Source organism: Fonticula alba, assembly GCF_000388065.1.
Source record: "Fonticula alba strain ATCC 38817 unplaced genomic scaffold supercont2.9, whole genome shotgun sequence".
Taxonomy (NCBI): Eukaryota; order Rotosphaerida; family Fonticulaceae; genus Fonticula; species Fonticula alba.
Window position 1 is genome coordinate 122,564 of NW_009242979.1, and position 12,542 is coordinate 135,105.

The 12,542-nt window shown below is 69.2% G+C and overlaps 2 protein-coding genes across 2 annotated transcripts; one reads left to right on the forward strand and one right to left on the reverse strand.

Annotated features, from left to right (window-relative positions):
* Nucleotides 1–2: 2 nt before the first annotated feature.
* H696_05098 (hypothetical protein) lies at nt 3–3,496 on the forward strand (the record flags this gene model as incomplete). The annotated part of the gene is made up of 8 exons (XM_009498949.1): nt 3–322; nt 399–594; nt 995–1,251; nt 1,416–1,770; nt 1,975–2,029; nt 2,199–2,383; nt 2,583–3,164; nt 3,398–3,496. 8 exons carry the CDS (start codon nt 3–5, stop codon nt 3,494–3,496), a joined length of 2,049 nt encoding a protein of 682 aa, XP_009497224.1.
* Nucleotides 3,497–4,329: 833 nt separating this feature from the next.
* Nucleotides 4,330–12,289, reverse strand: H696_05099 (hypothetical protein; the record flags this gene model as incomplete). Its single annotated transcript, XM_009498950.1, has 4 exons — nt 4,330–5,822; nt 6,034–6,426; nt 6,597–11,495; nt 11,794–12,289. The coding sequence occupies 4 exons, from the start codon at nt 12,287–12,289 to the stop codon at nt 4,330–4,332; spliced, it is 7,281 nt and encodes a 2,426-aa protein (XP_009497225.1).
* Between the last annotated feature and the right edge of the window lie 253 nt (nt 12,290–12,542).

The following is a 12,542-nucleotide window of genomic DNA, read 5'->3' on the forward strand; positions in this document are numbered from 1 at the left end:
CGATGCACGAGGGGTCCGATTACATCGAGTATACGGAAAACACCCCGCTCGTGTCGGCTCCCAAGTCCGGTGGTGCCGTCCCGCGTGGATCTACCCGCCGCGGAGCAACTCCCTCGGCCGAGCGCCTGGATGAGCAGCGGGCGCCCGCCCGTTCGACGCGCCTGCGCGAGCCGAAGTGCAACTGGACGCCGGCTGCCGACAGCGCCGACGCCGACACCGACGCCGATGCCCCCCCGAGCCAGCATCACCACCACCATGAGTGCCCCCGGCACTCGGCCGCCGCGCAGGCCCGCGGTGGCATCATGTACGAGAAGGAGTGGGAGTATGAGGAACGTGTGCTCTTCCGATCTGACGCGCCTGCGCGAGCCGAAGTGCAACTGGACGCCGGCTGCCGACAGCGCCGACGCCGACACCGACGCCGATGCCCCCCCGAGCCAGCATCACCACCACCATGAGTGCCCCCGGCACTCGGCCGCCGCGCAGGCCCGCGGTGGCATCATGTACGAGAAGGAGTGGGAGTATGAGGACGCCCCATTCGACGGCCGGGCCCTGGCTGGCGAGACTCAGATCCCCAAAGACCAGCTCCCTCCCCTGGTACGCGCTTGACCTCGTGTGCATGGGCGCGCGGGAGCACACCGCTCTTCTTCTCTGCCATTGGCCGAGTGCTGATGAGCCCCTCCTCCCCTTGGCGCGCGCACCCTCTTTCTCTCTCTCCCTCCCTCCCTCCCTCCCTTCCTCCCTCTCCGTCTGGCCTCCTTACTCTCTGCCCCGTCCTGTGTCGCCCAGATCGGAAGAGCGTCGTGTAGGGTCGTGTGCATGGGCGCGCGGGAGCACACCGCTCTTCTTCTCTGCCATTGGCCGAGTGCTGATGAGCCCCTCCTCCCCTTGGCGCGCGCACCCTCTTTCTCTCTCTCCCTCCCTCCCTCCCTCCCTTCCTCCCTCTCCGTCTGGCCTCCTTACTCTCTGCCCCGTCCTGTGTCGCCCGTGCTTGCAGAAGCTCAACCCCGATCGGCCCCTGTCGGACGAGGAGTTTGACATGGTCGTGTCGGAGATCCGATATGCCATTGCACGTGGCGTCTACCCGGAGCGCATTGTCCAGGGCTCCTCTGGGTCCTACTTCTGCCGGGACCGCTTCGGCAATGTGATCGCCGTCTTCAAGCCCCGCGACGAGGAGCCCTACGGCGCGCAGAATCCCAAGTGGGCCAAGTGGCTCCAGCGCAAGGTCCTCCCCTGCTGTTTTGGGCGGAGCTGGTACGTGGCGCCCCTTCCCCCTCCCCCCCCCTATTCATCTGCCTGTCCGGGGATTTGCCATGGGGCTGACCTCCTCTCTGCTTGCGTCGCTCCCGCTCCCCTCCCCGCCCCCCCCCCCCTCCCCCGACCGCTGTACGCACTTGTCCCGATGTGCCCATCGAAAGCCTCATTCCGAATGTCGGCTACATTTCCGAGGCCGCGGCTTCGGCCGTCGACCGGCACCTGGGTCTGGGCATTGTGCCCCGGACGCGAGTGGTCCGCCTGGCCTCGCCGACCTTCCATTACAGTGCCTACACGCGGGCTGTGGCGTCGGCCGCGGCGTCGGCATCGGCCGCGGCATCGGCTGCCACGGGCAATACCCCGCCCGATGCGGCTGGCCGGCCGCATGCCAGCACCGGTGCCGGGCGCCTGCCCCGGAAGATCGGCTCGCTGCAGGTGTTCATGCCGGGCTTTGCTGATGCGCAGTTTGTCCTGGGCAAGCTGCCCAATCCCCATGGCGCGGATGACAATATGACGCTGGTTCCGGCGCCCGTGCCGAGCGGCGCCTCCGGGCCGGTGACCACGTCGGCCCCGGAGGGGCTTGCCGCCGGTGCCAATGGCGCCGGCTCATCCGGCACCGGGACCTCCACCGAGAGCACCTGCTCCCCGAGCTGCCCGGTCCATGGGTCTTGCCTGTCGGAGGAGCCCTGCACCGGGATCTCCCTGCGGGCGGTTCGTCTGCAGTTCCAGCTGCTCTTCGAGCGTCTGGTCATTCTGGACTACCTGATTCGAAACACCGGTGCGTGGCTCTCCCCTTTCGGCGCCTGGCCAATGGTCTTCCCTCCCCCCCCCCACCCGGCCCCCCGCCCTCGCCCATCTGTCTGCCATGCTGTGCGGTGCCCTGGCATGCTGGTCTGACGCTCCCCGGCCCCCGTGTGAACGCGCTTGCCCTCTGGCGCGTGCCTCAGATCGTGGCAATGACAACTGGCTCATCCGCTACAAGCCGCAGGAGATCAAGCTTGACCAGTGCCCATACAAGAAGAAGTATTGCCCCTCGATGGCCATCATCAGCGAGCCCTGGATGCAGTCGATGTCCTCTCTGGAGAACCTGCCGGCAAAGCAATCCACCGAGGCCATCCGGCTGTCGATCAATGTACGTGCGCTTGCTTGGGCCGTGTGTGTGTGTGTGTTTGTCGGCTCCTCCTCGTCCGGCTGTGCATTCTGCCTGTGTCTTTCCCGTGTCTCTTTCATTCGCGCCGAGCGGCACGCGCATGCACTCGCGCTCGCGCTCGCGCTCCCCCACGCTCACACACCCTCCTCACGCACACTTGCACGCACACCCCTACCTCCAGGATCCCGAGAACCCCAATGACCACTGGGAGCCGGTGGACGCGCCGCCAGGGGTCTCGCCCGAAACCATCACCGATACCCAGGCCTTCCGGACGGTTATCGAGCATGTGAACCGGATTTCGGCCCCCGTGGAAACGGCCCCAGGGATGGTGCAGCAGCCGGTCATCGGGTCCCGGCCGCCGGTGGCCCCACTATCGACTCTGGGGTCGCTCTCCAGCTCGGCACGCTTCCGCCTCGGCCGCTCGGCCCTGCAGACGCCCTACCTGTCGATTGCGGCCATTGACAATGGCCTGGCCTTCCCCTGGACGCACCCGGAGAACTGGCGCACCTACCCCTTCGGCTGGACCTCCACGCCCCATGCGCATGTGCCCTTCTCCGAGCCCACCCGCCTGCAGTTTGTCCCGCTGCTGGCTGATGAGACCTTCATGAATCAGCTGGTCGAGGAGCTGCGCGCCATTTCCCGCCTCGAGGGGGTGGCTTACAGCGAGTCGGCCTTCGCCGGGCAGATGGCTGTCCTCCGTGGCCAGGCGGCCAACCTCGTCAAGGCCCTGCTCAATGGATATACCCCGCTGGAGCTGACCCAGGTGCGCAGCCTCGCGCGTTTGCCATTGCACATGAGCCGATGGCATCGAGCCGACATCCGGGGGCCTGCCCCCCTCGCCTCCCTTTTTTTTTTTTCCCCCATTCGCACCTTGCTTCCTGCTGCCCGCCGTTTGACGGTCCGGGGTCCTCCCACTCACCTTCCCACCCACCCGCGCTTCTTGCTGCCCGGTCCCCATGTGTGTCCTGTGTCCCTTTTGGATGTTTTCCCCCTCAGATGCCGCCGCTGCTCATCCAGCAGAGCGATGTCAAGCCCGGCGTCGTGCGCCGATACCTGTCCGAGCCCGCCCGTGCGCCCACCTTCTCCACTTGGTAAAGCACCTCCCCTCCTGCGCCACCGAGGCAGGAGGGCGGCAGGGCACGGGCCAGGGGCCTGCAGCATTCGCAGGTCCAGGCGTACAGCGCCTCCCTCCTCCATCCAAGTGTTCCCTCCCCCTCCCTCGCCCCTCTCTGTCGCTCTCTTCCCTCCCTCCGTTTGCAATACCCCACATCCCGAACACGTGTCTCAATGTCATCTATATTGGGTCGATTTGTGCCCTCCTCTGGTGCCGGCAGCCAGAGGGCTCCTGTTTTCACCCCTTCACCACCCCCCTCCCTTTCTCTCCCCCCCCTCCCAATAGATCCCCCCCTTTTTTTGCTGTCCACTGGCCTCATTGTGCTCGGTCCTCATTGGTGCGCCCTCAGCCACCATAAGAAGGCCCCCCCAGCATACGTAGATAGGGCCACGCCACATGTCGATTGGAGTATGTGGAATCTATGGTCGTGTATATTCAGAGGGGGGGGGGTGTGGCATGGGGAGAGGGCTGGGGCCTCTCCCTCATGCGCGGGGCAAAATGGTTCCAGGATGTTCACAAGGACAGGGGAAGGGGGAAAAGGGAGGCACACGTATCGACAACAAGAGTGACGCCGATGGCGGTGGCAAGCGGGGGAACCAGCACTCCACGACAAGAGTACCAGGCAGGAGGGAGCAGGGGATGAAGGGGGATGGGGATGGGAATGGGGGGGGGGGGGGAGAGGAAAACTATGACGCCAGGACACACGCGCATGTGCGTGTGCGAGCAAGCCCCAAGAGGAAAGGACGCGTTCATCGGAGTAGTATGCCATGGCCATGGGGAGGGGGGGGGGGGGAGGAGAGGGAGGCATGCGCCCTTAGGAAGACTCGGTGATCGTCGTAGGCATGGCCAGAGCACGGCTCTTGGCCATCGACAGGAAGAGGGGATTCGTCACGCTGGTGAACACCTCGCCATCATCATCGTCATCATCATCCATGCCGGGATGAACCAGGTGCGTGTGGTTCTCCTCGTCGTCATCATCCTCGCCAGCATGATAGGCAGGGTGCAGGCCGTGGCCCCGCTGGCCGGGATGGCGGTAGTCCGGCTGCCGGGGGCCGGCATCGGTGTCGGAGGCGCCATACTCCTCATCATCCTCATCCTCATCCTCATCTTGGGAGTAGGAGTACGAATAGTCCGAGGCGTCCGAGGCGCCCGAGTGGTCGGAGTCGCCGGAGTCGCGGGCCGCCTTGCGGGCCGCCATCAGGGCCGTGACCGCGGCCGCGGCCGACACCGCATCCATGGTCTTCGGGTCGATGTGGCCCTTGAGCACTGCATCAGCCAGCTGGTCCGGGTTGGGCTGGCCACCGCTGCCCGGGCCGCCAGCCTGCTGGATGGAGGCCCGGGGCCCGGTGGAGCTATGGAAGCTCGAGGACGAGGTCGGCGCCAGGCCGCTGAGCCCGTAGGGGTTGGTCGGCAGGAAGGCCGACAGGGGCGGCGCAAGGCTGCTCCGGCGCACGGCCAGCATGACGTCCGTCGGATTGACGGCACCGCCAGAGCCCCCAGGACCGGAGGTGCCCATGGTGCTGGCCGGGGCAAAGCTGGACCCCGGACCGCCGGTCGGGCCGCCAAAGCCCAGCCCACCGGGGCGCATGGCCATCGGCCGAGCGCCCGGGGCCCCGAAGGAGGACGGCCCATGGAGGACATGCGTGGCGACACTGGCCCGGCGGTAGGCGGCCAGGCTGTCTGGAGCACTTGGCGCCCGACGGCCATCGGCCGAATTCAGGAAGGCCGTCAGCCGGGGATTCACCACGGACACGGTCTCGGGCGAGGAAACCAGCGAGTCGGCCCCGAGGTCCTTCAAGTTCCGCGGGATGCTGACCCGCTCCACCGGGCCGAGCGCTGACAGGCCGGGCCCGGCCCCGGGGATGGCACTGGCGATGGAAGCCGTCGGTGCCATCGACCCGCGGCGAATGTGCTCGATGACCGCGGAGAAGGGCGCGGCCGGGGCGGCGCCCCCGGCCACGGCATGGCCAGACGGGCCCCCAGCCCCGGCGGCCAGCCCGGCAGCATCGCCAGCCGGGCCGGGCTCCGACTTGGAAAGGGTGCGCATGATTTCCGGTGCCAGGGACATCCGCCGGGAGGTGGCGATGCTGGAGGTGCTGCTGCCCAGCAGGGAGGTGGTCGTCGAAGAGGCCGGGCTCGGGAAGAGGGCGGGCGAGCGACCCGTATTGTGAACCCCGAAGGACTGGGCATCGGCGTCGGTGGAGGACCGGGTGCCGGCCGGGCCGTCGCTGGATGCACCCACGGCGTCATCTTCATCCTCATCAGTGGAGGCATTGGGGCCGTGCTCGGCCACCGAGGTGAACCGGTCTTCAAACGGCACGGAGGGCACACGGGGGTCAGTAACGGGCGTCGATGCAGGGGGCCAGGGTATGTGGCCGGAGCACCGCGGTCGGTGTGCGTATTTGCCCGCGAAATGGGAAGGGGGGGAGATGAAGGAAAGGAAGAAAGAGAGGCAAACAGGGAGAGAGGGAGAGAGAGAGGCAAACAGGGAGAGAGGGAGTGAGATGCCAAGACGTACAGGGCTCCTCCGAGGTGGGAGACGGCCGCGTTGACGACCCACCGGAGTCGGACTCGTCATCGGGCGAGGCGGGAGCCGTGTTGTCATCGCCAACGGTGGTGTCGGCAGACGGGAAGAGCAGGACCGACGTGGACATGGGCCGCTGACCGGACACCATGTTCGGCCGGGCAATGATGTTGGTGTCGAGCTCCACGCGGGCGGCCGGGCTAGACCCGGTGGCCGGGGCGCCGGTGGCCGGGCCAGCCTCCACGGCAACGTCGGGAGTCAAATCGGTCTCGACAGGGATCGCGGCCGCAGCTGCCGCCATGTCGCGGCGCATCTGCATCCGAGCCAGAAGCATGGCCTTCTTGCAGGAGGCAAACAGGCGCCTCTGCTCGCAGGCCTCCACGCGGTCTGTCGGGGTAGGAGGTGTGAGTCAGGATGGAGGAGGGGGGATGGCAAGAGAAAAAGACCGGCCAGGGGGAGGGGGGGTCCCATGGTGGGGCCTGAAAATCGGGGCAACAGAAAGAACAACAACAACAACAACAACAACAGCAAGAGCAAAAGCAGCATGCGGCACGTACCGGCAACCTCCCGGTCCCGACTCACCAGGATCCGCATGCGCAATGGCAGCGGCATGGGCGAGTGCGAGCCGGGGGAGCCAGCCGCATCGGCCGACAGGTTGGTCGGGCTATTTTGCTGGAGAGCCGTGCGCCGGGCCTGCATGTAGGCATCGCGGATCAGGTGCGTCAGCCGGGCCGAGTAGCCGGGCAGGGCGTCGGCCGCCTGCACCACCGACTGGGCATTGGACCAGCCGGGCTGGTGGGCCCGATCCAGGTACTGGGCCAGCAAGGGCTGGGGGTCCACCTTCAGCAGGTAGGCCATCCCGGTGCCGATGGTGGCCTGCTGGTAGAGCAGGGTCCGGGCCGCGATGACAACCGGAGCCTGGGTGCCGGCCGGGGTGCCGACACGCGTCGGAGGGGCCGCCGCCATCGGGCCACTGCTAGCCGACCGGTTGAATGCCCCGCCAGCACGCGAGGGCCCGGGCACACTGCCGGTCGCCGTGCCGGAGGTGAAGGACGACTTGCGCGGGGTGCCCGGCGAGCCGGGGATCGACTGGAGGCTCGGCGAGGAGAGGTCACCCACATGCGGCGAGGAGCCCGGGCCGAAGCTGCCCGTGCGCGGGGATCCAATCATGCTGGCTGGGCCCGGAGCCGAGCCAACCTGCGGGCTCGTCGCGGCACTGGCACCGGAGCCACTGCCAGATGCCCCGGGACCGGGGATGGTCCCGGCTCCGGAGGGAATGGCCAGCGCGTCGCTGCTGCGCGAGCCTCGGCGCAGGGAAAAGGCGAAGAGCCCATTGCCGGAGCCAGTGGCATCATGGCCGGCGGAGGATGGAGACCCGGGGACCTGGGGCACCGGCGTCGGGGCCGTGCCGGTGACGGCCGTCGAGGAGGCAGGCGAGAAGAGATCCACCAGGGACGACCGCCGGGAGCTACTTCGAGAGGAAGACCCGGCATTGGGATCCGGGGTGGGGCCGGAAATGGAGGAAGCACGGCCAGCGGCCCCGGCGGTGGATTGCTTGCGGCCGGCCCCATCAGCCGCATGCGAGGCGGAGGACGAAGAGGAGGAGGAGGCCGAGGAGGAAGAGGAGAAGAATCCGAAGAACCCCTTGGAGGAGGGCGGACTGCTGGGCGTAGAGCCGGCACTGGTGCCGGCCGTATGGCCATGGAGCCCGGGCGAGTCGCCGGGGCTAGAGCCATGGGGGTCATGCGCGTGGATCGAGGGCGAGGAGGAGGCCGAGGTGATGGACGTCACGGCCGGCATCGGCGGCGAGTGGTGGGACTGATGGGCATGATGCCCGGCAGGCGGGTCATCGGGGCCGCCATGCAGGGCCGACAGGTCGAACTGCACCGGGGTCGGGGCAAAGTGCGTCGAGTGGCGGCGCGTTCGGTTGAGGCTCGGCGAACCCGGGCCCTCGTCGGCCACAGCCTGGTGTACCGACACCACGGAGCCCCGGCGGGAGCTCGCATCGAAGACCGCCTCATCGTCATCGGTCATGAGCAGGGCATCGGAGGAGAAGAGCCGCGAGGCGGCCTCATGCTCATACAGGAGGGCGCCATCGCGAATGACCTGCGAATCCAACAACGGCGGAGACCACCAGATGGCCGCCAGCGCCGCGCGATATGTCACCAGCATGCCGGCCGGCAGGCTCTGGTTCTGCTCGGTCGGCAGGCGCGGGCCAGTTAGACCGAGCTGAATCAGCGCCGGGGGGAAGGAATCCAACGCATCGGGGGCCGGGGTCGGGGCAATGAGGCCGGACCCGGACTCGGACCCGGACCCGGACCGGGACCCGGGACCCGGGACCCGGGCCGAGGCCGAGCGTGGCCGGCCCATCGGAGCCGGGCTGTCCGGCGTCCGATCGCTGGGATATTCCGCACTGGCCAGGAGGTCGGTCCCGGTGGCCATGGCCGCCAGTGTGGCATCCCCGGCGAAGATTTGCGAAAGGGCCGCCACGCCGCGCTGCTGGCTCTCAGTCGCGAGCGAGGAATACACCTGGAAGAAGGGCACCCGGGCCAGGGACCCGAGCGAGGGAACGGCCGGGTCCGTGGCCAGGGGATCCGCCGGCCGGCCGGCCGCGGCGGCCACCTCGGGGAAGGGCGATCCGGCGGCCAGGATGCTTGGACGACGGGATCCCGAAGGGCCTGCCGCGTGGGGATTGTGAGACGCACGGATCGACGCATAGGAGGAAGACCGCCGATGGGCGTTGTGCTGGGGCTGATGATGATGATGATGCTGCTGGTGATGAGGATGATGGGCGGAGGCCACGCTGGAGGAGGAGTCGCGTCGCTGGTGGTGCTGGTGGTAATGGCCCTGGTGGGTGGAGCTGGTGGAGGATGACCGGTCGCGGGTGCCGGTCATGCTGGACACCGAGCCCCGGTGATGGATGTTGGCCGAGCGCGGGTGGGCCAGAACCGGGGCGAAGCTGTGCAAATCGCCGACGGTCGTCGGATTGGCCGACACAAAGAACTCCACCATGAGCTTGCCACGGCACAGCCCCGGGACCGGGGCCGGGGGCGGGGCCGCCGGGAAGCCGCGCCCGCAATTTTGGAATCCAAAGCTATACACCCCATACAGGTGGAGATAGTCATCCGGGCAGTGGGGGCCATCGTGCTGCGGGAAGCCGAAGGATGGGTCGAAGCCGAAGGACGGCTGCCGGGGGAGGGTCTGCCCGGAGGCCGAACGCTCGGATGACCCGGCCGCCATCATGCCACCAGACCCCATGGACGAGCCGGAAGAGGCAGACAGGGAAGCCGGCATGTCGGCCAGCGAGGGGGAGCTGCCATGCTCGGGGCCGGACGCCCCGCCGGTGGACCGCAGGTTGGCCGGCAGAACCGGCGAGGAGGCAGCCCGGTGGAAGCCAGGGGCCGTGCTCAGGTGCGCGCCGCCAGGACGCGCACCCTTGCGCCCGGAGGTGGCCCCCCCGGCGCCAGCGGGCCCGGTGTGCAGGGCGCCGGACGAGAGGGACGAGTGGATGGGCCCATCGGCCGGGGCGACGGCCGACATGTACACCGACGGGTGAGGCGACAACTCGTCATAGACGAAGTTCGTCGGGAGGTTCGACTGCGAGTGGTGATGGTCCACATGTGAAAGGGGCGACGGGCCGGATGGCCCGGGCGGCATGGCCTGGATGCGGGGACTCCCGGTGTAGGGGCCGACACCGGTGGGGGTATTCGGCCCGGTGCCGGGTTTCCCGGGCGTTGGGCTATGCTTGAAGACATTCTTCAGGCGCGACACGACCGAGGGCTTCCGGTGAATGCGCCCATCGGATGGGGATCCGACCGATCCGCCCGGCGAGCTGGTGGCGCTGGTGGGGGTCCCTCCATGGCGGGTCGGCCCGGTGGCCCCCTGGCCATGGTGGTGGTAGTGGTGGTGGTGGTGGTGAGACCCGGGGATGTCGGCCGACATGGATGCCAGGTGCCCGCCCGGGCCCGGGGCCGCTGGCGGAGTGGCCGGGGCCCCGGTCGCGAGCGAGGTGCTGGAGAGGGACATCTGCAGGCGATAGGGCTGGAGGGTGCCGCCGGGCACCGGGGATGGCCCCAGGGCGAAGGAGGACATCGGGGTGGTGGGATAGTAGGACAGTGGCCCGAGGGAGGAGGCCGACGGGGCGCGGGACATGAGCGACGTCGTGGCCACCGACACGTCGGACAGCTGCGAATAGAGGGACAGCTGCGAGGACACCGAGGCCGAGGCCCAGCCAGCTGCCTGGCTTTGGGACAGATGCGGCTGGAAGCCGGCCTGCGGCGAAGGGTGAAGCCCGCCAGGGCCCGATGCGGCGCCGGGGCCGGCGGAGGATGTGCGCGGCGCGCCCCGGCCACCATCCAGCTGCGAGCAGGAGCTCGACAAGCTGTCCATGTGCATGGAGGCCGGCCGCGGGGCGGCCATGCTGTCGATGCTGTGGAACAGGTGCGACGAGACCCCCGGGATGAGGGGCCCCTGGGAAAGGGGGCGCGAGCGCGGGTGCGGGGGTAGCGAATCGCGCGACCCATCGGACTCGCGCCCGGTCAGGCGCTCGGGCGGGAGCTCCTCCGTGAGGGAGACCGAGTCGCGCGAATCGGTGGCCGTGGCCAGCGGCCGCCGGAGGGGAATCACCACCTCATCCTCATCGAAGGCGTCCTCCTCATCGGAGAGGTCTTCATCCGAGCTGAAGGAGGAGCTGGAGGCGCTGGCGGAATCCGACTCCAGGGAGGAATCCGAATCCGAGCCCGGCCCTTCCTGCTCCGGCTCGGGGGCATCCTCATCGGGAGCACCGGCGGGCACATGGGCCCCGGCACGCGGGGAGGCCAGGGGCGCGGCGGCCCCGCGTGGCGAGGGGCTTGACAGCCCCGAGCGAGGAGCGGGCACCGCGCGCGGGGACAGGCCGCCCCCGGTGGAGGGCTGGCGTTCTGGACGTTTGGGCGACGCCGCGCCCGGGCCCAGGTGCACCGGGGTCGGGGGCAGGGACACGCGCGGATTGAGGAGACCCGAGCCGGCGGTGGGGATTGGCGGCCGGCCGATGGCCGACGGCGGGGTTCCACTCACCGGGGACGAGCAATTGGACAGGCTCTGGGAGGTGGACCGCGAGAGGGAGGGCATCGGGATGGGCCGAGCCGAAGACCGGTAGGACATCGTCCGGCTGGGCGTCGAACCGCCGCCTGGCGACATGGCCAGCGAGTTGGACGACGGCGAGGGGGAGATGCCAAACTGCATGCCGGCGCCGCTGAGGGTGAAGGAGCCGGCCGAGGAGGAAAAGTCCCCCCGGTGCCAGGAGGTACTGCGGGCCAGGGAAGGCGAGGCCGAGGGGTACGGCGAGGAGAGCGGCGAGGCCAGGGGCGAGGCGACCTGCCGGACCCGAATGTTTGACACGAAGCCCGTCTCACCGGGATCGCCGATGGAGTTGGTGGATGAATAGTGCGCCTGCTTGGACAGGGTCGAGGGGGGATCTAGGAGGGGAAGGCCGGAGTCGAGAGCAGGGCGGGCGGTGATGGCCGATCACCGCCGGGCCCGCTGAGCCTCAGCCCGGAGCGCGAGGATCGGGATGCCGCTGCCGGGCCTCCTCCGCGCCTGCCGCGCCCCGGCCAGGGAGGACGCCACCCCCCCCCCGGGTGCGGGGGTGACGGGGAGGGGCAGGGGGCACGAGGGCGAGAGGCGATATCAGTGGCGGCGGGAGGAAGGGCAGAAGGTGCGGAACGGGCATCAAAAGCCGAGGGGCGGGGGGGGGGGGGATGGGGTGTCCCGTACCGGCCGAGGAGCGGCGCGACCCTGCGGGCGGATGGGGAAGGCCGTCGCTCCCGTGCGACTGTTCGGCCGCCGGGCCGGAGGAGTGTGTGGATGCCGGCGCCCCGCAGGAGGCCCCATTGGCCGAGGGTGCCGTGCTGCCGCCATTCGAGAGGAAGGTCATGTCGAGTTGGAGGTTGGCCGCGGGCGAGCCCAGGGCCGGGGCGGCCGGCGAGGCCACGGGCGAGGCAGGCCCACTGGCGCCGGTCGCGGGCCCGGGCCCAGGTGCCAAGGGAGTCGAGGCATCGCGGAGGGAGGCCACCGGGGCGGCGGGCTGCGTGCCGGCCAGGCGGCGCCGCTCGGCGAGCGTCAGTCGATGGTGCGAGCCGTGCGGGCTGCCGGGCGACGCGGCCGAGGGCGAGTCAGCCGACAAGGAGGAGGAGGAGGAGGACAGGGGTCCGATGTCGCCGGGAGGCGGGGGCGCCCTGCCGGCGGGGGCGCTTGGCGACGGGAGTGTCATGCTGCTGCCCTCGCTCGGTCTCTAGTGTGGGGTCTGGCCAGGTGTGCGCTCTGTGTGTCAGTGGCCAGGAAGTCGCGGGGATGTGGGGAGGGGGGGGGGGCGAAGGAGATGCCAGCAAGATACCAACAAAAGGCGGGTCCAGGCGTCGGGAGGCGCGGGCGCCCAGTACCCAAGCGGACAGGTGCCAAGGCGCAGAAAGGGAGGGGGAGGAAGAGGGGAGGGGAAGGGGTGAAAGGAGGAAGGAGGAGAGAAA